Source organism: Dermochelys coriacea, chromosome 15 (assembly GCF_009764565.3).
Source record: "Dermochelys coriacea isolate rDerCor1 chromosome 15, rDerCor1.pri.v4, whole genome shotgun sequence".
Lineage (NCBI taxonomy): Eukaryota > Metazoa > Chordata > Testudines > Dermochelyidae > Dermochelys > Dermochelys coriacea.
In genome coordinates this window covers 24,368,335-24,396,329 of record NC_050082.1, presented here as the reverse complement: position 1 = coordinate 24,396,329, position 27,995 = coordinate 24,368,335, and the positions used below count along the sequence as shown (strand labels likewise).

The 27,995-nt window shown below is 42.0% G+C and overlaps 2 protein-coding genes across 6 annotated transcripts in view; one reads left to right on the top strand and one right to left on the bottom strand.

Annotated features, from left to right (window-relative positions):
• Positions 1-2,125, top strand: part of DNAH10 (dynein axonemal heavy chain 10) — a 101,816-nt gene extending 99,691 nt beyond the window's left edge. Inside the window, exon 79 of the mRNA XM_038373263.2 lies at positions 32-2,125. Within this exon, the coding sequence (XP_038229191.1) occupies positions 32-178 (147 nt within the window). The 3' untranslated portion in view covers positions 179-2,125. The remainder of the gene's footprint in view (positions 1-31) is intronic.
• Positions 1,681-27,811, bottom strand: CCDC92 (coiled-coil domain containing 92). Of its 5 annotated transcripts, XM_038373266.2 has the most exons (5): positions 18,071-18,196; positions 17,718-17,833; positions 6,060-6,205; positions 4,559-4,600; positions 1,681-3,412 (listed from the first exon to the last, which is right to left on the bottom strand). In XM_038373266.2, exons 3-5 carry the CDS (start codon positions 6,187-6,189, stop codon positions 2,637-2,639), a joined length of 948 nt encoding a protein of 315 aa, XP_038229194.1. In that variant the 5' UTR covers positions 6,190-6,205; positions 17,718-17,833; positions 18,071-18,196; the 3' UTR covers positions 1,681-2,636. The 5 variants fall into 5 exon arrangements, with proteins under 5 accessions (XP_038229194.1, XP_038229199.1, XP_038229201.1 ...); XM_038373271.2 differs by lacking the exons at positions 17,718-17,833; positions 18,071-18,196 and adding an exon at positions 27,665-27,811; XM_038373273.2 differs by lacking the exons at positions 17,718-17,833; positions 18,071-18,196 and adding an exon at positions 27,489-27,622.
• Between the last annotated feature and the right edge of the window lie 184 nt (positions 27,812-27,995).

Genomic DNA, 27,995 nt, shown 5'->3' with positions numbered 1-27,995 from the left:
AAAACAATACTTGCCTTTCTCTTGCCTTTAGAACACATTCCGGACACCTGTGTACACAACCTCCATGAGAAGAAATGCCATGGGCATTGGCTTAGTTTTTGAAGCTGATCTTTCAACCACAAAGCATATTTCCCATTGGGTGCTGCAAGGGGTCTGTCTCACTTTGAACTCTGACTGACATCGTAAACTGTCAATTTCCCACACCCAAAGTGCATTGGTGGATATCCGAGAACTTATGAAGTCAAATTAAGCCAAGAAGCACGGGATCAAGGTTTTTTTGCCCTGCATTTTCAAGAGAATTCTACCGATTTTAAACTGGCCCAGAGACATTTTCAAAATAAGTATTTGCAGCAATTTTTCCTAAAACATTAAGATTTAGTAAATAGAAAGCACCATGCTGTTAACTTATATTTAATTCTGTCTGCATATTTAAAGAAGGATTTTAGCTATTTATGTCAATTTGTATTTAATCTTTGCAACCTAAAAGGCTAAAAACCTTTATTTTTTGAAGAGTTCCTAAAACAAAATCTGATCAGAGAGCAAAGAGAGGGGTTGCTAAGTCATGCCACAGACATGTTTTGATTTAATTTTCATATAATCGTAGCTTCACTCTTACACTTTTTTTTATAAACTTTAGACACAGATGGGAAGTTGGATTACTTTCCAGAGCACTAGCTGATCTATAATGTCCTTAGTCTAAAGAATAAGTACCTACTTCCAACCTCTCCTAAAAAGTTGTTTCTTTTATTAGCTTAAACAAGTACTGTATTTCAAATTGGTAAAGGCACATCATGGACCTACCAGCATTTTGGAATCATCATATGCACAATTCTATTTGTTGTGCTTTATCGGCCAGCAGACTCCTACCATAGCAAGAATGAATTCTGAGGCTAACTCCCAGAAATTTAGGCATTAAAGGAATATGCTTACACAAAATCTGCATTTGCATTTTTGTGGTGTTGTGTGTTTAGGATAGGGGAAAGGAAGGAGGAGGGAAATGGGCAAGCAGCTGGTATGTTACTGGGAGAGATGAAGTATTGTTGAGAGCATAGGAATCAAAACAGACAACACTGTTCCTCCCATCCTTTGAGTGCCAGCATGACAATGCCCTGAGGAAAGCCTAGCACCGACTTCCTGTGGTCTCTTGGGTAAGTCATCTCAAAACATGGATTAAAATGAGTATGAGATTTATCCACTGCTGTAAAGTACCTTGACATCTATGGTTGAAGTGTGCTACAGAACTGCAAACTAGTGTCATCTTCCAAACATCTGGAATGAGGGGCTTAAGGATAAACTACTTAAATAATTCTGTTTGCTACTAGAGATGACTAACCCAAAACAGTTTTTAAAATTGTGGGTTAAATGAAAACATTCCCCTTTTTTTTCCCCTCCCAAGTTAGTAACTCATTTCTCCTTTGAACTGTAGATCCCCAACCTCTAAAAAACCTAAAAGACTATTTTTGTACTTTCCTAATAATTGACATTTTCAGTAATGGAATTCTCCAAACCACCTGAAACATTGAGAATGGGTTGAAAGGTTCCCAAGGTTAACATTGCCAGATAACTCTAAAAATACCATTTGGGTTTTGCATCCTTCCGTGAGCGTGCCTCAAAAAAGAAGGAGCCTGGTGTCTCCATAAAGTTGTTTCAAACTTAAAACAAAAACAAATAAATCATTGGTTAGGTCTGATGGTTTTTATGCTGTTGTACAATATACAGGCTAAGTATAAAAACAAACATTTCAATAGTGCACTTTTTGTGCAGTGTATTATTTTTACACCTTAGTAAGGCGTTTTAAGAGCCTTGTACAAAAGGCACCATAGTGCAAAGTATTAATTAGAAATTGAATGATTAATATTAATCTTACACTAAACACCAAAACAGAAGCCTGCTTTCCATTAGGACAGTATTCGTACTCTTTCCATGAAGACTTACACAATAGTTTTTCAATTGGTGTTTTCTTTCCTACACTCCCACCAGAGTCAGTTATATATTATGACCATTTGAAACTGTTAAAAAGAAAAAAGGACACAAATCAAAATACAGGATTAATAAAATAAAGTTTGTTGGGAATTTTGTAAAAGTGGAGAGAAATGTAACAAAAATATGAACACAGTTTGATCAGGACTACCTGAAAAAAGTTCTCTCGTAGGTTCTTAACACATCTGCATTATTTTCAATGCTGCCATAAGAAAGGCTTTGTCATGAAAGTTAGAGTCTGTGTATGAAATGCTACATACACACCATCAAGACTTCAAAGGAACTGACATTTTAAACATTAACAGCCAATACATATTGCTGGAGGTTTATAATTAGTATCTTTTTTCATTAATGTTGATTAATAATGCAGACTGTAGCCTGTGCTTTTGTCCACTTATGCAGTTATAGTAAATGGAGTAGTACTTAGAAGCAAGCAGTCAGGTACACCTAGATTTGGCCACAGCATTTAGTAATTATATACTTTGCAATATGAACAGAGAGTCTCGTTTGCGTTTCACTGAAGTAGGATAATTACTGGAAAAAATTTGGCATGCATGGGGCATTAAAAGAAACTTTACTGCAGGTGAGATTTATCCTATTTGATCACAGTGCATAAACAGCAACAGAATAATAGAGCATCACATCAATCATTTCACTTAAACAGTTCTGTCTGTCCCTGAATGCTTTCGAACCACTTTACTTCCATTGACCTGATCCACTGCTAATGTTTCAACCTCAGGCTGAGGCTGGGACGTTGTTACATGGTGAATTCGATGTGCCACACCAATATGCGCCTTGTGCTGCTTCTCTTTTGCTGGACTGTGTGATTCTCCTGATGTGCGTTCTGAAGCAATGGGTGGAATAACTAAAGGCCTTTCTTTGATCAGGTGGATCTCTGCAGTTTCCCTGGCCAGTAAAAACGGAGTGGGATCAGGCATAGCATCAACAGGCTCTCGCAACAGCAGCTTTCGGCTATCCGATCCTAATCTATAGGCCTCTTCAAACTCTGGGTTTAGTGGTGTTGACAGACTCTTTTTCATTCTGCGTCGTGGAGTCTCAGGTAGCTTATCTTTGGGAGGGGCTGGCTTGTAGTTGGACAATACTGGACTTCCAGATGGGGTGGCGTCCGAAGTCCCACTTGAACTCATAAGCTTTTTCTTGGTAGCATGCAGTTGTGAAGTTAGATATGCAATAGTGCTTGCTCGCTGCTCTAGTTCACTTGACAGCATATTTAGCTTATGGCTTTTCATTTTTAACTCTTCTAAATACTTCTTTTCTCTTTCTTTAATGGTGTTTTCCAGCACCATCATCATTGCAGTTTTTTGTTCCAGTTCCTTTAATAATTCATTATTTTCAGCCTCTTTGACTTTCAGCTGAGCTTCAAGTGCTTCACATTTTCTTTTGAGTTCATCAGTTCTTGAATTACCATTTTCTAGAACAGGAAAAGTAAATCGTTTCAAGCTAATTATAGCCGCTAAGTAAAAAACGAGCAATGCAACTCCTTTCTTTAAAATTAATTCTCAGAATGTAAGAACATCCCAAAGGCTAACTTCTGGAAATACACTGACCACTTCTTAGTTTAAAAGCTAACACGATAGCTCTTAATTAAACAAAAAATTAGATACTAGACAACGCCACATTCAGCAGCACCCAGTTGATGATACCAAGTTGAAGTAAAAATGAAGATAGCTCAGTTGTTCTAGGAAAGTAGCCAGAAATTATAGTAAATTTTGGTTGCTGAATGCTCCCAAATGTAAGTCATTTTGCATATCCTGCTAGGCCCCCAAGAGTAACAAGAACTCATTGACTGGATAGGAGAATGCCTGGCTGTACCACATTACGAAGTCTATAAATGTAATGGTGAGCTAATGGTTAGGAGAATGCTCTTGAAGTCAGAACTCTTGGGCACTATTCCTGGCTGCCCCACTGCCATGGCATGACACCTCGGGCAAATCACTTAATCTTTTCATACTTCATCTTACCCTTCTGTAAAACAGGTACAATCAAATACTTAACATAAAGCCGTGTTGTGAGGCCTAACTGTCTGTACCCTTTCCCTAGTCTAGGGGTTATCCCCAGCAAGCATTATGCTCGTAAGTATCAGCAGCTAAAGCACAGGACAGCTGATATGCCTGGCAGCTCTCTCTGGATCTGTGATGCAGCTACAGTATTCGCACAGTTTCAAGAATGTGATTTATGGGCAGAGTGAGAGTATTTATAGTTTCTGTCTTCCTTTACTGAGTAGAAGGAAATGATGGTCTGGTGGTTAAAACAAAGAAATGGGAGTCAGCAGTTTGGGTTCCATTCCTGGTCCTTCCATAGGCTTCTTTGTGACCCTGGTATAGGAACTCTTCACAAGCATTCAGAAATTAAGCCTAGCAAGTAAGAAAGCATTTTGGGATCCTTGGTTGGAAGGCACTAAAAATTCTAAGTGAAAAGTATTATTACATACTTGTGATGTGTTTAAAATAATAATAATAAAAAAAATGGATGCCTACACTTCTCACTCACAAACACACCAAAAGATGGAAGATGTTAACCAGAACATGAAAAGCGTCACCTGCACTACATTTCTTACCTGCCAGGTCCGAACTTTTCAGAGTCAGCTCATAGGTCAAATCTAAAAAAGAAACAGGTTTTATTTTTTGGACATTATGTATGATTAAAATAGAGCATATCTGTAAAGAGGTTAGAACTGCATTTTGCATTCATAGGTGTTTCTAGTAGCAAAAGTCTGCTTCAACAGATTTAAGTCAGTGCCTTAAAGAAAGCTACAGAAAATGCTCCCCAAACCACTCCTGTATCCTGCAGCTGCACATGTTAAGTTTTGGGTTTAATTTGATTGAATTAAGTGTTCTGACATGTTTATTATGTAAATACTTAAAATGATTTTCATGACTGAAACTGAAGAGTAAAATCTGTTCTGCCCGTTTTTTCACTTATTAGCATTGTTTGCCATTGATTAGTTTAATAGGCTATTTTGCTTGAGCCCAGTGCACACTTGTACATGAATACTGTGAAATATTCTCTCAAAAGTTGTTGACTGGACAAAAGCTTTGGAGAATATACCATAGGGAAAAATCCTGCCTTGACTGGGAATACCCACTAGCTGGGACCTACGAGGGTTTCTAAGGTTCATTTGGTGCTGGTACAGTAATTCATATTAGATGAAGCCAGTAGAAATATGAGTGATCTTTGCTACTAAATCAAAATCAGTTATCAACACATTAGACTTGAGTGCAAATTATTTTTGCTAGACCATACATACATATTTTGCACTACAAACATTTTTATAAGCCCTTAAAACATGTAGAATCTCAGTTACAAACACCTCGGGAATGGAGGTTGTTCGTAACTCTGAACAAAACATTAGGGTTGTTCTTTCAAAAATTTATAACTGAACATTGACTTACTACAGCTTTGAAACTTTACTATGCAGAAGAAAAATGCTGCTTTGCTTTTATTCTTTTAGTAGTTTATTTTTAACAGTACTGTACTGCTTTTTTGGGGGGGAAGGAGTGGTCTCTGCTGCTGCCTGATTGTGTACTTCCGGTTTCAATTGAGGTGTGTGGTTGATTAGTCAGTTCTCAACTCTGAAGTTCTACCACATTATTATTTGCTATAATAAATTATAGCAGAACATTTCTACTTTGAACTAAGGGATACACTGCAGATTACCATATTAGCAAGAAAGCCAATGTACATGAAATAAATATGAGAAAACACTTCACAAAACAGGCTTTTCAGTTATTTTAACAATTGTACTTTATTTATTACAATAGTTTGTGTACTCAGAAATGTACATTGTCTGAGCTAAGTCCAAAACAGGAGGAGATGATTTATGGATATTTCAATACTGAGAAGTGGCATGAACCTGCAGGTTTTTATGCAATTACTAAAATATAATATAGTACCAAGCTTCTTCTGGAAGTGCAGTTGGTCAAATAATATCTTAATACTATTGTGAAATAATATTTCAAATGGCTTCAGGAAGAGGAGGACTTGGGAGGGAAGCCTTTCGCAAAGCCGAGCCTGCTGAGTGATCATAGCAACACTGCTGGAAGTATTTATGTAATTACCTGTGCAATGTTGTTGCAGTCGTCGAATCTCAGCATGCAAGCCTTTGAGTGTGTTGGCATGTTCCCGCTGGAGAAACAACAGATTCTTCTGGGCACTGTGCAACTGGTTCTCCAGGTTTGAAGCTGCCATCCTGACATCGAGGAACCTGTTATTAAAGAGAGTCAGAGTTATAGCACACAGTTACCTTGCAGATATAAAGAGTCCAATTCTAGCCTGGGTGAATCAGGAGCAACTCCAATAATGTCAGTAGAGTTACACTCGTGTAGAACCAGTACAAAAGCAGAATCAGGCCCACAAAGAGTAAAAGGCATTTCACATTATCCATTTAAAGCATTTAATGACACCTATTATTGGAACTGGTCATTAACATTCATAGAAAGTCTGAGTGCATTCTAGGCAGCAGCCTCCATGCCGAGAGCCAGGGGCAGGGGACACAGGGTGCTCATTTGTTTGTAGTTAACACATTAAAGCATTAGCTCCAGACAGGCTTTAAGGCACTAATCCCTTAACAAGATAAAAGTGGAGTTCCAAGAAAACAGAATAGTAGATGTTTGTTTTATTGTGGACTTTGATTCACCTCTTGAGGCACAGGAAATTAGGCACACGCAGTAACTCCCCCTATATAGGGCAAGGAAACAAAGCACTGAAGAGTATTGTACCCAAGTATGGTGAAACCTTACGTGAAGGTCCGAGATCAGCAAATCATTTGCCTTTAACTAAAGGTTGAGCCAAATGGTGCTGGAAACATCCGGGGTTGGGATACTTTGAAACTGTTGTTAAGGTTACCTAATGGAAGTCGACTTTTGCACAAATGCATACAATGGAACTTGCACTAAGAGAAGGTTGCTCGAGGAGAACTCTACGTTGTGTTGCGCTATTCTGTCTCTGGTTTCAGAGTAGCAGCCGTGTTAGTCTGTATTCGCAAAAAGAAAAGGAGTACTTGTGGCACCTTAGAGACTAACAAATTTATTAGAGCATAAGCTTTCGTGAGCTACAGCTCACTTCCAATGAAGTGAGCTGTAGCTCACGAAAGCTTATGCTCTAATAAACTTGTTAGTCTCTAAGGTGCCACAAGTACTCCTTTTCTTTTTATTCTGTCTCTGATAGCATTTTCTAGTGCACTGTAATACAAATCCTTGCAACTTCTTGCAGGATTCTCAGTACTGGAGAACAGCCTCCTGACATCTCCAAACAAGACAGAATGTCCAAGATTCTGTGATGACATACTATAGAACAAGACAATGGACCAACGGGATGTGTCATTTAAAGAGAATATGGCTCTATTTCTGGTACTCATAAAATATTGGTACAAACAGAAACATTAAGGCATTGGATTCTACAGACTGTAAGGCAGTAGTTATCTAGGTCTTAGATCTGCCCTGTGGCACTGAAGAGATGGAGATGGCTACAGACTAGATGATCACAGTAGTCTCTTCTGGCTTTATAATCTATGACTAGGACAACATTGAGTGAGACAGCTACACAACATTAAAGACACCTTTGCACTGCATTACTATAATAACTGTAGCTCATGCGATGACAATAATGATTCTAAGCGGGACCGCAGGGACTCTACTGAGCATGGTGTAATCAAGGACAAAAGCAAGATGGGACCCTGTGGCAAGGGCAGTGACATTCTCCTTTTGGAGAAAGGCATTAAGGCAGTGGTCAGAGTCTGATTCTTGAGATTATTTTAAAAGGGCATTCTGGAGTGTTTTAGTCCCAGGGTGATCTGCACAGAGTAGTTGCCAGAAATCCAGAAGTGATAGTATGCAATTGATACAGTTGCCATACCTTCATTTTATGTGAGGTATTATGTAACCTCAGCCCCTGTGTTTCTAACTGAACCTTCATCACTTTAAAATCTCTTGGAGAGACTGCAGGGAACGGGGAACATTTTTGCACATGTGGAAGTTGTGTCCAGAAATTAGATGGTTTGGGGAGGAAATATCAGAACACCAGCTTCCCAGAGATCAGCTTCCCCGATTACTTAATGCTCCACTAAAGAATCCAGTAAAGAAAGCTGTAATATCAGTAATGGCAGTCTCCAAGCCAACCAAGAAGTAGGGGTATCCAGTGCTGCTGTACTTATTGATGCATTTTGATTTGGTAGTAATCTCTATATTTAGGTTGCCTAACACTTTCTGTGAGAAGATTCTTGTAATTTTTTTTTTTGAGAAGCTCTAACACCTCCACTGTTTGCAGCAGGTCTTTGAAATTCTGCAGGAAGAAACCTCTCAGGCTAGGGAAGTGCCATTTGTTGGTCCCATGAAGTTGTTGAGGTTTGATAAAGTTTAAACGTTTGAAAAAATCACTGTTTCCCTTCTCTTCCTTGCATGCCTCAGGAAAGTTTTGGCACCACATCAAAATAATAATAGACAACAAACATTCTAACGAGCTGGGTGCATGCTGACAAAGCGACAGCATCAGCACACGCTATACCGGAAACATGTGGAGCCGTTGCAGCAGCCGGTGTGCGTGAGCATGAACCAGGCTCCTCCCATATTGGCATATGCTTATGGGACGCATCCCCCTTCTGAGGGACCACAACGGGCAGGAGCTCCCTCAAACTCCAAGAAGGGTGAAGAAAGACGTTTGCCAAGCTACTCCTGAACATTCCCTGGCTCCATTAGCCCATACCCCTTGCTGGAACAACAGCCTTCTCCTACTGCCAGCTATTGTAGTTAGTCCTGTAGCTCAGTGGCAGAAGTCTATCCTGCAGGTTCAGGGTACAAACACTGATGACACACAAAGAGGAGTGTCAAAGTTTTTCATAATTTGTTTAAACTTTAAAAGAACAAAAATACGTACAAGAGACTATGTTAAGAGAATTAACATTAAAGTGGCAAAGTCAAGTACTCAAGCATTAGGAAGTGCCAGATTTATGGCTGACCATGCAATCTTGTTTCCTCCCTCTTGTGCCATATGCATTACGATACACTACTAAATTACATGACTTCCCCCCTCCCCCCAGGATCCCTGACTCATTCAGGGAACAGGATGGACAAACAAGGGGAAAGAATTAAGGTCACACTGGCAATCTTAAATGCTTGAACTTAAAACATAAAAGATGTTCTTTTAGGTATGCAATAACTTTTTAAAAACCATCTTTATTTGGGAACATTAACAGCAAATTAAGTTAATGAAATTGAAAAATGTTTCTAAAAATACACACACTTCTTTCCAACTTCAACCCCTCACCCCAAAGTGAGGACCAAAAGTTTTTGTGGCCTCTTGAATCTAGCGGATAGTTAAAAAACAGGGTCTTGCTGATCTTACTTGGTAGCCAGAGCTGAAATATACAGTTCTGATGAGCCAACTAGAGGCTGCTATTCCCATGGAAACAAGGAGTTGGCTTATGGGGTAAAGGGGCTTTTTGGGAATCAGTTTCCATGGAAGTGTAGCATGGAGCTTTCAGCTGATTTGCAGAAAAAAAGCTCACGGATTAGAATGATTGTTTTACAAAAAGAATTCTAAATTAACACTGCTAGTTCAGTCTTTGCTGGGGTGGGTGGTAGTCTTGCCAGCATCATGCTGACAATGTACAAAGCTAGTTAGCAGGCAATTAAATCACCATAATCATAATACATAAAGCTATGGAAAGTTATAGTCCAACAGAGCTCTAAGTAAAAGACTATTGGGTTGGACAAGTAACAAATAAGCTTTGGATGGATGCTCTGGTATAACCTGGATTTCAGTAAAACAGGATTGGATCAGAACAGTCATAACTGCTTTGCAAGTGAGGGAGGAGGCCTTACTGAGAGTCACTCAGTTGCCACCATAAATGTATTTTGTCAGAGCCCACAGGGCCAATGATAATTTTTAAATGGACTTTTCAGCTGTATTAGTGACCTTGGGGGACCATTAATTTTAAGCATTGTCAATATTTCGGTTGCATTACCTTTTCAGAATGATGTAGTCTTCTCTGCAAAGCCAAGTTCAGCCAGATAAAAGCTTTACAGTGTCATCTGATTCTTAAGTGCTCATTGTATTCTTAAAAAGGAGTACTTGTGGCACCTTAGAGACTAACAAATTTATTAGAGCATAAGCTTTCGTGAGCTACAGCTCACTTCATCGGATGCATTTGGTGGAAAAAACAGAGGGGAGATTTATATACACACACGGAGAACATGAAACAATGGGTTTATCATACACACTGTAAGGAGAGTGATCATTTAAGATAAGCCATCACCAGCAGCGGGGGGGGGGGGGGGGAAGGAGGAAAACCTTTCATGGTGACAAGCAAGGTAGGCTATTTCCAGCAGTTAACAAGAATATCTGAGGAACAGTGGGGGGTGGGGTTGGGGGGGAGAAATAACATGGGGAAATAGTTTTACTTTGTGTAATGACTCATCCATTCCCAGTCTCCATTCAAGCCTAAATTAATTGTATCCAGTTTGCAAATTAATTCCAATTCCGCAGTCTCTCGTTGGAGTCTGTTTTTGAAGCTTTTTTGTTGAAGGATAGCCACTCTTAGGTCTGTAATCGAGTGACCAGAGAGATTAAAGTGTTCTCCAACTGGTTTTTGAATGTTATAATTCTTGACGTCTGATTTGTGTCCATTTATTCTTTTACGTAGAGACTGTCCGGTTTGGCTAATGTACATGGCAGAGGGGCATTGCTGGCACATATCACATTGGAAGGTGCAGGTGAACGAGCCTCTGATAGTGTGGCTGATGTGATTAGGCCCTATGATGGTGTCCCCTGAATAGATATGTGGACAGAGTTGGCAACGGGCTTTGTTGCAAGGATAGGTACCTGGGTTGGTGGTTCTGTTGTGTGGTGTGTGGTTGCTGGTGAGTATTTGCTTCAGATTGGGGGGCTGTCTGTAAGCAAGGACTGGCCTGTCTCCCATGATCTGTGAGAGTGATGGGTCGTCCTTCAGGATAGGTTGTAGATCCTTGATGATGCGTTGGAGAGGTTTTAGTTGGGGGCTGAAGGTGATGGCTAGTGGCGTTCTGTTATTTTCTTTGTTGGGCCTGTCCTGTAGTAGGTGACTTCTGGGTACTCTTCTGGCTCTGTCAATCTGTTTCTTCACTTCAGCAGGTGGGTATTGTAGTTGTAGGAATGCATGATAGAGATCTTGTAGGTGTTTGTCTCTGTCTGAGGGGTTGGAGCAAATGCGGTTATATCGTAGAGCTTGGCTGTAGACAATGGATCATGTGGTATGATCTGGATGAAAGCTAGAGGCATGTAGGTAGGAATAGCGGTCAGTAGGTTTCCGATATAGGGTGGTGTTTATGTGACCATCACTTATTAGCACCGTAGTGTCCAGGAAGTGGATCTCTTGTGTGGACTGGTCCAGGCTCAGGTTGATGGTGGGATGGAAATTGTTGAAAACATGGTGGAATTCCTCAAGGGCTTCTTTTCCATGGGTCCAGATGATGAAGATGTCATCAATGTAGCGCAAGTAGAGTAGGGGCATTAGGAGACGAGAGTTGAGGAAGCGTTGTTCTAAGTCAGCCATAAAAATGTTGGCATACTGTGGGGCCATGCGGGTACCCATCGCAGTGCCGCTGACTTGATGGTATACATTGTCCCCAAATGTGAAATAGTTATGGGCGAGGACAAAGTCACAAAGTTCAGCCACCAGGTTAGCCGTGACATTATCGGGGATACTGTTCCTGACGGCTTGTAGTCCATCTTTGTGTGGAATGTTGGTGTAGAGGGCTTCTACATCCATAGTGGCTAGGATGGTGTTTTTAGGAAGATCACCAATGGACTGTAGTTTCCTCAGGAAGTCAGTGGTGTCTCAAAGATAGCTGGGAGTGCTGGTAACGTAGGGCCTGAGGAGGGAGTCTACATAGCCACAATTAACTTAGGCTTGAATAGAGACTGGGAATGGATGAGTCATTACACAAAGTAAAACTATTTCCCCATGTTATTTCTCCCCCCCACCCCACCCCCCACTGTTCCTCAGATATTCTTGTTAACTGCTGGAAATAGCCTACCTTGCTTGTCACCATGAAAGGTTTTCCTCCTTTCCCCCCCCTGCTGCTGGTGATGGCTTATCTTAAATTATCACTCTCCTTACACTGTGTACAATAAACCCATTGTTTCATGTTCTCTGTGTGTGTATATCAATCTCCCCTCTGTTTTTTCCACCAAATGCATCCAATGAAGTGAGCTGTAGCTCACGAAAGCTTATGCTCAAATAAATTGGTTAGTCTCTAAGGTGCCACAAGTCCTCCTTTTCTTTTTGCGAATACAGACTAACACGGCTGCTACTCTGAAACCTGTCATTGTATTCTTACTGACTGAATGCAACAGCAGAATGAAATCTGCATTAGAGACCATTCCCCAAACATGGCAGGATTTTCAGATATGGTTACAGTGCTTTACACTCTTAAAAGGGGCTCAAATAGGATTTTTGTTAATATCAGCAATCGATTTCTTTGGTTAATTTCAGTGTATAAAAAGAGATGTCTATAAATAATATCTGGAAACCTTTCCTATCACGATCATTATCGACATCAGCTTTGTGCCTGTAGGTTAAAGTGAAGTGAAAAGTTTTAAGAAAAAATTAAAAGCCTTAAAGACACAAAGAAGTAACAGAAAAGATGTTCAGAATATATAAACCTTCCAAATAAATATATTCAACAAAATAATAATATATGTCAGAAAACAAGACAACCTGTATAATAATCTACTATTATACAGTAGTATTATTCCACACCAGGAGTTATTTTTTTCACACAAGACCTAAGAATCACATTGGGATTAACTAGTCTTTGAAGGAAAAAATAAAACATTTTTTTGAGGCTGGCAGGAAAATGTGACATCAGAAATTGACAATATGGACCTAGGACTCTCTCCCCTGCAGAAGTTAATCAGGGAAATCTATGGAATTTAATTCACAAGTGTTTCTGCGGTAGCAGCCTCTCTCAGGTAAGCAGTTTTCTCCTTCCTCTGGATGATATAGGGAGCACAGCCCTCCAATCCTGAGAATGTCATGGGATCTTCCTGTGTTTTTACTTTGCACTACAGCAAATCCCAGGGGATGCCTTGTGGTCATGCCTGCACCTTACCTCTTCCTCCGAGAAAAACAGAAGGTGAAGGGCAAAGATAAAGATAATGCTACACAAAGCAGCATTCACTTCTGCTGAAGTTTCCATGGGTATGTGGGCATCCCCCAATTCCACCGTTAGCCTGCCCAGCCATACCCTCTTCCAAGACAGGTGGAAACAACTCTATATAGTCTCTGTGGAAGAAGTTGTGCATGGAAGTTTTCTTGGAAATGGGAGAAAATATCACTCCATACAAATAAGAGGGAACTTTATATCTTTGGAAGACAGAGTCATTTTATTGACATATAATAGCTGCCTGCCTTTTTGAATTCTATGCTTTTGCAGTGCAGAAATGTCACTGAATCCTAATCTAGATGACTTTTCCTAGAGCAAAGGGTGGATCGGGAGAAGAACTGGAAAAACTCAAGACAACTGACAGTTGAACAGCCTCTCAGATGCTAACTGATCAATCATTATTCAGCTGGCTCCAATTCTGCAATATGTTTTTTTTTTTGCTAGACATCTATTAGCTAATGCACTATCCATCTGGTAGTATAGGAAGAGAGGAAGGGCTGAACACATTATTATTTACTCATCTGGGAAAAGAATAAAAAAAATCTTCACTTGAGCTATCTAGTGGAAGCCAGTTCAATAAAAAGTATAAATTATTATTTTCCTGGGTTGACAGCAAATTGTTTTGTACTGTTAGGCACACAGTAACTGAACAAGATGCAAACTTAACTTGAAATGGATTGTTATGGATGGTAATTCCAAAGATTCTGAAACTCATGTTCCAAAGCACAAATCATATGACAGTAAGAAAGGATCAATCTGAATAAAGCTGGCTGTGTAACAAGCTGGACCTCTATTACTGATTCACTTAGTCTGTGGTTGGGCTACATTTTCTAGGGCAAGATGATCAGGAACTAGGAATATATTAAACATTTCCTACACACTTCCCCAAGACAGGTTTCAGAGTAGCAGCCGTGTTAGTCTGTATTCGCAAAAAGAAGCTTATGCTCTAATAAATTTGTTAGTCTCTAAGGTGCCACAAGTACTACTTCCCCAAGAGTATCGCAAGCATGGATTTAAGTGGGGAATAGAGGGAAGAGGTTTGAAAGATCTGGGCCTGACACCCCAGAAGAGTGCAGACCGAAGGAGGATTTAGAAAAGAATGGGAAATACCTTAACCTTTCCTGATGTGTCCAGTATTTACAAAGCACACTATGTCCAGAAACAATCAAAGTTTCTTTTTGGTGCCTTTGAAGCAGCTAATTTTCTATGTTGCATACATAGCTTGCTCTTTACACTTTAGCTCTTTGTCCTCGCTCAATAGGGTTTTGTTCTTTGCTTTGCTGGGGAATGCTTGTGATCTGGGAATTATATCCTGCACTAAAGGTATTAATGAACAGGATAACGCTGCCATTAATGCTTTTAATGAGGAGTTCCCCCACGGTCAACAGAAATGAACTAAACTACTGTCCCATACTGACAGCACCGTTACTACTACATGAAGTCAGCTCTTTGACTGTTATTTTGCTTTGTGTCAGGCATGAGCCAAAGAACTACAAATGGTATTGAAACAAAAAGACTAAGTTTACCTTAATGAGATTAGGTACTACATGTCTAGACAATTTGGATAAGCTTCTGAGAGTTCAGTTCAGTTCCTCTCATTTTAAAATCGTGTAACTGAGGGCAGAACTGGACGCACTCGACCACAGCCTTTGGAGACTGATGCAAAAGCCACTAAAAAGGAGGGTGCATGGCCCTCCCTTATGTGCTCATAAAGGTTATTTTGCTCCCTTTGGAGGATGCTTCATGGTCTGGGGAATGCAGGTAGGCAGCTGAGCACACATGTACAAACAGAGTTGTATTTTGTTTTTCTGGATGCATCAACCGTACTTTTGAAACAATTTAAGTTTTTGCTCAAACACTTTGATAGAACTTTAATGCTTCACCTCTCCTACAGGACGAGAAAGAGAATATTGCTTTGTTTTCACAGGAACTCAGTGCTATTCAATGGGATGCACTCAGCATGGCTGGCAGAATTTTAAGATTTGTAACCCCCTTTTGAGTGAATAGCATGACCTTTCAAACTCCATCTCATGCTCTACATTTCATCTTAAAATATGTTGAGATGTATGGATGAAGAGAGCACTAGATTGGTGCACAATTAAAAATAATAAAAGGAGTACTTGTGGCACCTTAGAGACTAACCAATTTATTTGAGCATAAGCTTTCGTGAGCTACAACTCACTTCATCGGATGCATCCGATGAAGTGAGCTGTAGCTCACGAAAGCTTATGCTCAAATAAATTGGTTAGTCTCTAAGGTGCCACAAGTACTCCTTTTCTTTTTGCGAATACAGACTAACACGGCTGCTAATCTGAAACCTGTAATTAAAAATAATGGCAGTGTCCTGAAAATACATGTCACTAATGGGAACTCATTGTAACATATTCAGTCCTTGAACAAAAAGCAGCTAACTTTGAACTTTATGATTTAGAATATTATTTTTTGTAATTAGTTCAGAAGACTTACAGGGATACTGTCAACTTAAAAATTACACTTTTGTCTGAAATTTTTTTTTTTAATTACTGTTAGAAACAACATGCAAGCGGACTACAAGCGAAAAGCTATAGGAAATAAAAACCTTTTCAGATGTCAGATGGCCTAAAGTAAGCAAACACCTTACATCTAGTAAGTTTCACTGTTTCCATGTACAATCGGTTTCCCTATTTGTGTCGGTATTTCACATAGCAACAGGGGATTGTTTCTTAAAGTCACAAAGAATGACAGGAATGGACTTTGGAGCAAGCTCAGTACCTGAAACTATTTTTAACTGCTTTATAAAACCTGATTCAATTTCAAGTTGATTGCATCCCTTTCCTAGAGTATGCAGAACTAAACAAGTGCAAAGTATTACTACTACATTAAGGGAAAATTCATAGCAAGGAGTTTGTTTTAAGGTGATCGCATTCCATCATGTCTTCCAGGCTGCTAAAGATTCAAGCAACATCTGAACAGTTGCTAAATACTTCAATTAATGTAATAACTTCTACACCATTTTTTAAAAGTATGAGATTTACTGAAAAAAAAGGGTAATCAAATCATAGAATTAATCCTATCACTTAGTATAAAAAAAACAGAACACCCTACAAAAAACCAAAGCTGCAAAAAAAAAAAAAAAAAAACCCAGTCAGCATTGTAAAATAAACACTGAATCTAAAGTGTAGTTAGGAACAGTATTTCATCTAGTTGCTTTGCATTCATTATAAAGGCTCTACTCTAGATGCATGTATGGATTCACCTTAGAATTTATTTTATATGTGTAGTTCTGAATCAATGTCCTTCCATGCAACTTATCTGACAACTGTTTTCATAAACTCAGGTTAGCTGATGTATAACAAAAGGGACCTGTCTACAAAGTTCCAGAGTAGCAGCCGTGTTAGTCTGTATTCGCAAAAAGAAAAGGAGTACTTGTGGCACCTTAGAGACTAAAATTTATTAGAGCATAAGCTTTCGTGAGCTACATCTCACGCTCACGAAAGTTTATGCTCAAATAAATCTGTTAGTCTCTAAGATGCCACAAGTACTCCTTTTTCTTTTTGCAGATACAGACTAACATGGCTGCTACTCTGAAACCTGTCATAAAATATTTAGTTTTTCAACTATTTAAAGAAAAAAAAGTCTTTCAATCTTTCCAAATATTTAAGAAGTGATACGAACTGAGAGAGGACGGTATTTACAAGTCAAACTCCGCTGATTACAAACAACAGCGAGCATGACAGCTGTTTTACAGCTACAATACTGCTAGTTATTTAGGGTATGTCTACACTTCAGCTGGGAGTGAACATCCATTCTGGGTAGACAGACATATGCTAGTTCAGCTCAATCTAACATATTAAAAATAGTTATGTGGATGGTGTGGCTCAAGTAGCAGTATGGATTCTCAAGCCCACCTAGCCCCCTGGATCTGAGCTCTGCCAGAGCTGCAATAGTATCACTCAAAAAGAAAAGGAGTACTTGTGGCACCTTAGAGACTAACCAATTTATTTGAGCATAAGCTTTCGTGAGCTACAGCTCACTTCATCCAATGAAGTGAGCTGTAGCTCACGAAAGCTTATGCTCAAATAAATTGGTTAGCCTCTAAGGTACCACAAGTACTCCTTTTCTTTTTGCGAATACAGACTAACATGGCTGCTACTCTGAAAATAGTATCACTGCTATTTTTAGAGTGCTAACCAAGTCTACCCAGGCTGGAGGACTTTCTCCCAGCTACAGTGTAGATATACCCTTATATAGTTTTCATACTGGCATTAGCACAATGAGCTTGTCAGCACTGTGATGGAAGTTCTTTTATCTAGACAAACATGCAAAGTTCCACCCTTCCACCCAAACCCACGAGATGTAGACGAAGGTGGTGGTCTCAATGGAGGCCAAAAGGAAATGTATGTAAATAAAATAAGAAATTCAGGATCAAGCCCAACCTGCCCATAAAGATTTATGGACATACACAGATTCCCAATATCCTTTTTCCTAGAGACAGAGGAACAGATGAATTTAATCAAACAATGTTCCTTCAGGTGCACCAAATGCAACATGCAAGTAGATTTGTTTGTGTAAGAATCAGTCCAAGACTTCACTCACCTTCCAGCATGAAGTCTTAAATAAATGTTAAAATTCTTCTATCCACCCCAAGAAGTAAATGTTTTCCTGGCTCCTCTCAGTGTCAGCATGGTTGTGTGTGGATGATGCAGTGTTACCTGCCAAAATGAACTGTATTATGCAAGATGAAATCTTGATACAAGTCAAAAGCCGACGGATTCAGCAGCTCGTAGAGGGCAAATCTCACTCTACTGTGGCATACCAGAAAAAAACGCTTCATGGTAGATCTGTCTCAGTCCTACAGAGAATTTTTTCTTTAAAATATATATATGCATTCTTAAACCAAAAAGTAAAATAAATTAAACTGAAAGAGTTGTCAAAAGTAGGAATCTTACTTCACAGATGATAGGCAGGGCTGACAGAAGGGCCCCTTCTGATCTGAAGTGTTTGGATGTAGTTCAAAATATTCCTGAGGCATTCAGAAGCCTTTTCTGGCTGTGTATCAGGCTCCTGTGGACAAACTGGAATGCCTTCATATAAACACTCACATCATAAAGATAAGAGCAGAGAGATGATGGTTTAGAATCCAGGAGGGAGAACATATGAAGACAGTGCTGGAATGAAGCTAACTAGCCATTTTTATAAGGTTTTATTTTTGACTGGGGGAGATCAGTTAAACAAGAAAGTCATGTCTTTCCAGATGGTACCCATTCCATCCATCTCCAGACATACCAAGCACTTGAGCACCCTCCAGACATACATTCAGATCTTATGCTGGAATACGCTATTTATGCAGGCAGACAACTAACTTCCTCTCAGTGGAGAACCAATTCCTTACTTGATCAAAACATACCACAAGCTGACAGAATATTTTCTTATGTGTTGTAGCAAATTCAGTTTCAAGAAGTCACCTAAAGAAAGCAGGGGCACAGAGTATCTTTTGAAGACCCTTTCCAGTCAGCTTCAGTTTCACAGATGACAAAAGTGTTCCTGTCAAACTGACTTTTGATGTTACTGGAAAAACATAAAACTCAAAGGATAAAATAATAAAATATGACAGACATGCACAGGTTTCTCTTTTTGATTAAAAATTGCAATGTAGACGCTTTCACTATATAACAGGACCACACAATCTCCTTCCTACAGTCTATGGTAAGTATTTTCCTTTCCCTGGTTGCTACAGAAAATATAAGATATTTACTATTAAGCCAATATCTCTCATGATTCAGATATACAAGTCTGTCTCAGTTGCCATTTCTTTACCACCAATGATTTGTGTATCATTGCCCTCACATTTTTCAAAGCTTTATTTGATATTTCAAGCATAATTATAGTCTCTGGAAAGGAAGGAGAAATTTAACATGTCTTTCCTTCCCCTCAGAATGAGAATTTAATCCTATATTTGTTAAGAAATCACTTCTAACATTTTTCCTGGTTATTTTACAAAGGTGATTTTCCCCTGCTGTTTTCCAGACAGACATATGTGGCCTCCCCAGCATAGTAGCAGGAAGATCAATTAAGAGGAGAAAGTCTTGACAGCAACAATTTAAAATTCCTAGATGTTCAGAAAATGAATAAGATGAGCCACCTTGTACTCTTTACAGATGCCTCAGTAATTTCCTGTAAATTTGACACAATCTACCTTAAAATCATAAGTATTGGCAAGAATTATTCAAATGAAGATTATACAATCCTTATCACCCCCTGAGACTACACAAGTCCCATAGATGCCACAATTAAATCACAACAGACTGAAGCAAGCTTCAATTAGGTCAGAGAAATAATGTGGCATTATACATAAAGAGATCATCAGCACTGGAGTGATTCACAAATGGTATTAGACAACATCATCATGGGCAAACGATTCTGTACAATGTCAGGAGTGCCAGAGATAGTATAAATACCTATGCAGATAGGCTGTGACCCATGTCCATTACTACAGGATCCCAGTACCTTGCACATAGAGCTGGTCAGGAGGGGGAAAAAAAAAAAAAAAAAGAACTCTGACATTTTCATTTCAAAAGTGTTAAAAAACAGACCCATTTTGGAGGAAAATGTCAGTAATCATTTTGATAAAAAAAATTAATAACTTTTTGACCAAAAAAATTGTTAAATTTCAACTAGCTTTTGTGCAGAGATTTGAGTTTTCTCTTCCTTTTGCCAGTAGAAGGGCCCCTCCTTGAAAGCATCACTTCATTTCTCTCTCCTCCATTTTGAGAGCAGACAGTAGTTTATTACTTAATGTAATTTCCATCAGGGCGAAGGGAAAGCCATAGCAAATGGGTGGGTTCTGCCTTCTGTCCTGAATACAGTTAGATTTGTGGACAGCGATGCAATATTACAACTAGCTACCAAACGTCATTTTCACTAATAGAGACAATTCCATAGTCAGTGAAAAAGAAAGAAAAGTTCCATCCTCTTCTAGGTAGAGAAACAGTTTTAATATCACTTAATAAATGTAACAATTTATAATCAGCTACAGGAAGTTCATTAGAGAGGGTCTTGAAAATGGAAGCAAAAAATCAAAAGCAGGATCAGGCCCTAAATTATTTACAAGACAAAGAATTTTTCCTACAAGGACATATTCTGAGTGTTGTGTATTCTGTACATAAGCCTGGACCTATAATGGTGTTCAAATTAGAAATACGATTCTAAAATACAGAGGAAACCAAATCTCTTGGATTTTTCAAGAGTTCAGTAATCCCTCATGAACTCAGAGCCAATATTTTCATGTTATTTTAAAGGAAGAGTTTATATTGACAATATTGTGGGAATCCCAAAAGAGATTCAGATGAAAGGATTTGCCATCATTTTTGGAATGGCGTGATTCTGAATGCTTGACTTTTCAACTTTCATGTTTCATTAACACCAGTTCTTTGGATTTAATTTCATGGTTTTAAGGATTGCCTCTTTTTTTATAGGAAAAGGACTCCTTCCCCATATGATCTGGAGCTATTTGCCTAACATACTTAATGGTATTTTTTGTGTAAAATACTGGAATAGTGTAAAACAGTGAAACATTTCACTACCTGTTCATCTACCTCCTGTTATACTGTTTCATAAATGTACGCTTCATTGTTTTAGAATAATGACTTAGAACTAGAAACATGTTCAAATTTTTGCTTCCCTTACTCTGCTCAAAATAAGATTTTTAAGAGCAAAAGGCCCATATGACAACCAATGGTTGTATTATTTGAAAAATGCAATTAAGGAATAGCATATGAATGATAGGGTTTTGGGGTTTGTTTGTTTTTTTAAACAGAAGAGTAAACAAACACTCACAGATGTCTTATTAATACTACACCCAGCTATTGTATACTCCTAAATTATGCAGACTAGAAATATAATAGGGGATGGACAATTTGAATCAAACCTTTAAAAGTAACGGGAAACAAAACAACATATTCTGTTTTTAATTGCTTTGGGCTTACTCTGGTTCTCACCTGAAATGGAATTTGCTTTCCAACAATTAAGACAGCAAGAGAAAGTGCTACATTTGTAGGGTTTACATGCAAAAAGATTTCACAGATTTTCACAGGAAAACTGCCTACTCACTGTCTACAAGCAGCTGATAGAGAGTAAACAGGATTTTTCTTTAAAAAAAAAAAAAGAAAATTTGAAAACAGTTTATAGAATGTCTGTCATAGCTCTGAGCACAGTATTCTTCACTTTAAAGGCCTGTTTTGCAAACAATATGCATCTTCAGCATGAGTTGTACCAGAGAACAGATGCTGTGCACTAGGTTAGATCTACCATTGCAGAAACAGTGTTGTGTTTACTTTATCTGCAAGTGAAAAATCTGTTGTCTAAAGGAGAAACAAGCAACATGAAAGAAAAAAACTTATGCAGTTAATGTTAAATGTTTGCCTCTTTTTGTTAACTAAAAATACATTTCATATAAATTCAGTGCTGGTGGACCAATCTTCAAGATCCTAGGACTCTCAGTGCTCTAATACTAATCTTCTAGCATTTTAAAGGCCTGATTCCAACCGCAGTAAAGTCAATGAGAATTTTACAACTGAATTCACTGAATGGAAGACTGTCCCCAAAATATAACAGTAGAAATCTATTTGTAATATTTTCTTATATTGTTGCTTTATGAACATATTAATGTGAAGAAGTGTATTTAAGTACAATAGTTCTCAAGTGTTTATCCTATGTTCAGAACTATCATAATCTAGTTAGCTGACTTCTCCAACTAGCTGAGATACAATACTGATATAATACTAGCATTACCCTGCAAAGTAATTTCTTCAGTCAATGGTGACAAAGATTCTGAGAAATACAGACAGAACTATGGGTATTGATCTATACCCTCTTGTAGGGAGAGAGTTAGTTTTAATATTGCCTAATAAATGTAAGTTCTTGTACTCAGCTATGAGAAGTTCATTAGAGAGGCAAACACTGGCCCTTGCAAAGGGAAACAAAGACATTCAAAGCACGGCAATCTTCAGTGAATTATCTTACTCTAACATTCAAACAAAATTATTAAAATACAGCACTAAAACAAGAATGGGCTAGGGAATGTCCCAGAAATTTTATTTTGGCATATTGTAGATGCAAAAGGAATCAACAAGTTCTAGTTATATAGTTGTAATAAGATTTTTTTCTACAAACAATGTGCAACCTCTCCAGTTTAACTCCTTCCACACTCCTGGACTGCATCATTCAGCACAATTATTTCAAGGGTATGGTAGGAGCTGCTGGAAAACTAGTTTATTGTACAATATTCAATACTAATTTAGCTTGTACAATTAATATATAGGAAAATATTCTCATCCTTTAAAGCAGAATCTACAAAAGGTATGTAGGGGTGTTTTTGTCTGTGAATACAATAAGGGTGTTGCTGTGAAACAAATGCATGGTTTTACTGTGCACTACAGTAAACAGACATGCAAAAGCCTGAATAAAGAGCCAGAACTCAAATGAGAGTCACTTAGTACAATCACCTTATAAAACCTTTATTTTTCCCTTTCTAGGTCTTCCCTTTTTTCAGATCTTAGATTCCTAAACCCCTTTTAGAATCAAGAAAGGGAGAACAGGAAAAGACTGTGAAACAAGAAAGCTACAGAAACTGTTCTCTGGCCAGTACATGCCTAAATATTCCCATAAAGCATCCAATACTACAAGTAAGTCATTTGGATCACTGATCTTATAATACCTCATCACACTTCAAAAAAATGCTACTATTAGTTACTGACAAACTGATCAATTAAGTCACTTTTGTTAGCTGGTGGCGCAAAAGGTTTCAAAGTATTATAGAAACAGTACTTCAGGAATAAGATCGATCAAAGTTATATACAACATGGTGAAATAAGACTAATTTGGTTCTAAAAATTAGTCATTTACAATATTTCACTATTAAAAATAATGAGATGACATCTGCAAGACCTCAGGCAGAAAGATGGATTATTTTATATTTGTCCACTTACATACATACAAAGTATACACTGGAGATACGGATGCTATAAAAATAATCCCTAGATACCATTTTACACTTGGCTTTAAATATTCCTTAGACATCTTTCAGTACTTTTAAAATTCTAAATAAAGTAAATGCTAGGCTAAATATGAGATCAAGAGCAAAGCTTGCAAGCTATTTATTCCACCTGCAATCCTAATCCTTCTACTATACTATATACAATCTTCAAAAAGTGCATTCCTTTCAGGAAAAACACAGAGGGGAATTTTCTTTCTGCCCTCTGATGACAAAGGCTTACTGATGACTCCTCCAAACAAATACACAGTAATTCTCAAGAGGTTTTAGATTTGAATAATGAGCCACAATGAAAACAGTTTTTAATTTTACAAATTATGCCAAAGAAAAATGCAATTTGATAATTTGAAAACTGCTGTTCAAAAGGATAACATTTTTAAAATTTGAAATCAAATTTATGAATTGTAAAGTTTTTTAAAAATTACTTGTTTACAATTTTAATTTTCAACTCAGTTATTATGAATCTTGTATACAGCATTTAGCTTGGCTGTCACAGTTCTTTCTGCAACGATGTTTTTAACATATATTACGCAGTACATTTAGAATAGGCTACAGCAGTTATGCACCAGTTTGTCCAATTATTCATTTTATATATTCTTTTAGGCATGCAATGTCTTCCTGAATCATGATCTCCCCACCTTTGAATTGAAAATTCAATGAAACAACAAAACATCACTGAAATCTCAATATACTTCATACAGTCGATGAACAGCTTTAAAATTCAACAAAACAGATAACATAAATGGGATTTAATGGATAGATGTCTTTATTTTTGTCATTTTATTAGGTGTTCCAGTATATCAATAGTTTTAAATAGTCAAACAAACCTAGGGATAAGTATAATTTTATGAATGCATAAACGTACATCTATATTAAACTAAGACAAGATCATAATTCTCTCTTACTAGTGTACCACCCTAACAGACTACATTTACTAGCGAACAAGCAATATGTAAGGAGGGACTGCACTACAGCCACATGGATATGAAATGAATTTTTAAAATATTAAGAGAGAGAATTCCTACTGTATAAACATCAACAAAGGCATATTTTAGCTCAAGTGTTTACCCATCCAAACAAAGTCTCCTGGATATTTCTTATGCACCTGCAATGCAGCTCAGAACTCTACAATCCCACCCTTGGGCTGCCACAGCCCCATGTCCTTCAATCTTATCATCCCTACTTCAGTTTTTGAGTTTAATATACATTAAAAAAGCATATTATTATAATTTACGGTGGCAATGTACAAACACGCAAGGACTCTCTCCCTCCCTCCCCAACCCCCTCTTTGTCCCACCTTAATTCTTGGGTTTGGAGATAAACAGACAGCAGCTAGGTGGCTGGAAAACACTCCATTTCCAAATGCAAGCTTTGCACTCCTTGCTATTATTTCCACAAATGATGGGCTCTCTCTTTACATAAAATACCTCCTTGGCTTGAATAAAGATTCCACCCCTACCCTCCCCGCACACAGTCCTTCCATCTTTTCTTTCTTCATCCACCCTACAGATTCACTGCAACGGAAGAGGAGGAGAATAATGTCACTTCCCTAAAGCTCAAAGGCAATACTGTCCTTCAGGTTTCCTCTTTTATTAGGTACTCCCATGGCATACCTTATGGTCTAAGACAAGCAGTCATGCCACCTCCCTTCCAGGGAAGAATTAAATCAATCCACCGAAATGTATTTGTGTTTTCTAAATAGGAACAGGGAATTTAAGAAACACCCCTGTCACTAAGTTAGCCAGGGAGTAACAGGGCAGCAGAATAACCCCCCCCCGCCCGCCTCCTATTGCCCAGCGGACTGCAGCAGGGGCTCCAAAGACTCACAGAAGTGGAAGGCAATTGTTTTGCTACAATCCTGCAGTCCCTGCACACACACGTTCATGGAGAAGAAAGCCTTTGCCCTGCACACCCAGCATTATTCTCTGCTGGGCGTGGGCAGGAGGAAATATTTTAATGCAGTGATTCTCAACCTTTTTTCATTTACAGAACCCTAAAACTTTCATACGGAGGGGAGGACCCCCATGGAAATCTAAACAGTCTGCAGACCCCCCAAGGTGTCCAGACCAGAGGTTGAAAACCACTTTTCTTTGGTAACAAACACCTTTTGCAGACCCCTTAGACAAGGTATGTGGACGCCCAGGGGTCTGCAGACCACTGGTTGAGAGCCACTGCCTTAGTGAGAGTGGTAAGGGAGGACAGGAAAAAAGTCTTCATCTCACCCGTGTATGTGGGGAGAAAGGGGTGAGACGTCCCTGGCCTCAGGCTGCCCCCAACCTATGTTTGCAGGGGGAGATGACATGCTCCGGCCCCTCAGGGTGCTCCGGACCTGTCTGTGCTGGGGGTGGGGAAACGCAAGACTCCACGGCCCCTCAGGCTGCCCCCCCACCTCTCCCTGCAGGGGGGGAATGCAAGGCACCCTGCCCCTTAGGCTGCCCCCCACCTGTCAGTGCAGAGGGAGATGAGACACCCCAGCCCTCCAGGCTGCCCCCCACCTGTCTGTGAGGGGGGGATGGGGACATGAGACACCCAGCCTCCCACACCAGTCTTTGTGGGGGGGGGCGGGACACCCCAGGCTGCCCCCCACCTGTCTGTGCAGAGGAGGGACGCGAGACCCCCAGACCCCCACCTGTCTGTGCAGGGATAGGGGGAGGCAAGACACCTCGGTTGTCCCCCATCTGTCTGTGCGGGGAGAGGGGGAACGCGAGACACCCAGCCCCCCTGGCTGCTCCCCATCTGTCTGTGCGGGGGGGGGAACGTGAGACACCCAACCCCCCAGACTGTTTCCCATCAGTTTGTGCGGGTGGGGGCGCGCAAGACACCCAGCCCCCCCGGGCTGCCCCCCACCTGTCTGTGCGGGATGGGGGGGAGGCGAGACACCCAAGGCTGCCCCCACCTGTCTGTGCGGGGGGGGAACGCGAGACACCCAGCCCCCCGGGCTGCCCCCCACCTGTCTGTGCGGGGGGGGGACTCGAGACACCCAGCCCCCCGGGCTGCCCCCCACCTGTCTGTGCGGGGGGGGGACTCGAGACACCCAGCCCCCCGGGCTGACCCCACCTGTCTGTGCGGGGGGGGGGACGCGAGACACCCAGCCCCCCGGGCTGCCCCCCACCTGTCTGTGCGGGGGGGACACGCGAGACACCCAGCCCCCCGGGCTGCCCCCCACCTGTCTGTGCGGGGGGGGACGCGAGACACCCAGCCCCCCGGGCTGACCCCACCTGTCTGTGCGGGGGGAGAGGACGCGAGACACCCAGCCCCCCGGGCTGCCCCCCACCTGTCTGTGCGGGGGGGACACGCGAGACACCCAGCCCCCCGGGCTGCCCCCCACCTGTCTGTGCGGGGGGAGGGGACGCGAGACACCCGGCGCCCCGGGCTGCCCCCCACCTGTCTGTGCGGGGGGAGGGGACGCGAGACACCCGGCGCCCCGGGCTGCCCCCCACCTGTCTGTGCGGGGGGAGGGGACGCGAGACACCCAGCCCCCCGGGCTGCCCCCCACCTGTCTGTGCGGGGGGGACACGCGAGACACCCAGCCCCCCGGGCTGCCCCCCACCTGTCTGTGCGGGGGGGGGGACGCGAGACACCCAGCCCCCCGGGCTGCCCCCCACCTGTCTGTGCGGGGGGGGGGGACGCGAGACACCCAGCCCCCCCGGGCTGCCCCCCACCTGTCTGTGCGGGGGGGGGGACGCGAGACACCCAGCCCCCCGGGCTGCCCCCCACCTGTCTGTGCGGGGGGGGGGACGCGAGCCCCCCAGCCCCCCGGGCGGCCCCCCACCGGTCTGTGCGGGGGGGGGGACGCGAGACACCCAGCCCCCCGGGCTGCCCCCCACCTGTCTGTGCGGGGGGGGGGACGCGAGACACCCAGCCCCCCGGGCTGCCCCCCACCTGTCTGTGCGGGGGGGGGGACGCGAGACACCCAGCCCCCCGGGCTGCCCCCCACCTGTCTGTGCGGGGGGGACACGCGAGACACCCGGCGCCCCGGGCTGCCCCCCACCTGTCTGTGCGGGGGGGACACGCGAGACACCCAGCCCCCCGGGCTGCCCCCCACCTGTCTGTGCGGGGGGGACACGCGAGACACCCAGCCCCCCGGGCTGCCCCCCACCTGTCTGTGCGGGGGGAGAGGACGCGAGACACCCAGCCCCCCGGGCTGCCCCCCACCTGTCTGTGCGGGGGGGACACGCGAGACACCCAGCCCCCCGGGCTGCCCCCCACCTGTCTGTGCGGGGGGGACACGCGAGACACCCGGCGCCCCGGGCTGCCCCCCACCTGTCTGTGCGGGGGGGACACGCGAGACACCCAGCCCCCCGGGCTGACCCCACCTGTCTGTGCGGGGGGGGGGACGCGAGACACCCCGGCCTCTCGGGGCGCTCCTGGGGGCAGCTCCTTCTCCCCCGCGGCCGCCGCCGGCCCCACACGGAGATGGGGGCGGGGCCGGGCCAGCCCCCGGCAGGGCCCCTCTGCGCCCAGAGCTACCCGCCCCCGCGCGGAGACTTACCCGGACGCGGGTCGCCTCCCCGGGCCGGGCCGGGCGGGGCACTGGCGGGGGGCGACGCCAGACGGCTCCCCGGGGGCGGGGGCGGGGGCGGGGGCGCGGCGCAGGCGCAGAGCTCAGGTGCGGCTGCCGCGACAGCCGCGCCGTTGCCATGGCAACAAGGTCGCCGCTTCCCGCCGCGGCCGCTTCCTCGCCGCCCGCTGACCCGGAGGGGCCGGGCCTGCCCCCGCGTGCGCGCGCGTGCGCGTGCGCGTGCCCGAGAGCCGGGCGTCCTCCCGAGCGCGTGGCCCGCCCCCTCCCCAGTGTGCCGGCGCCTGAGTGGGTGTGTCTGCAC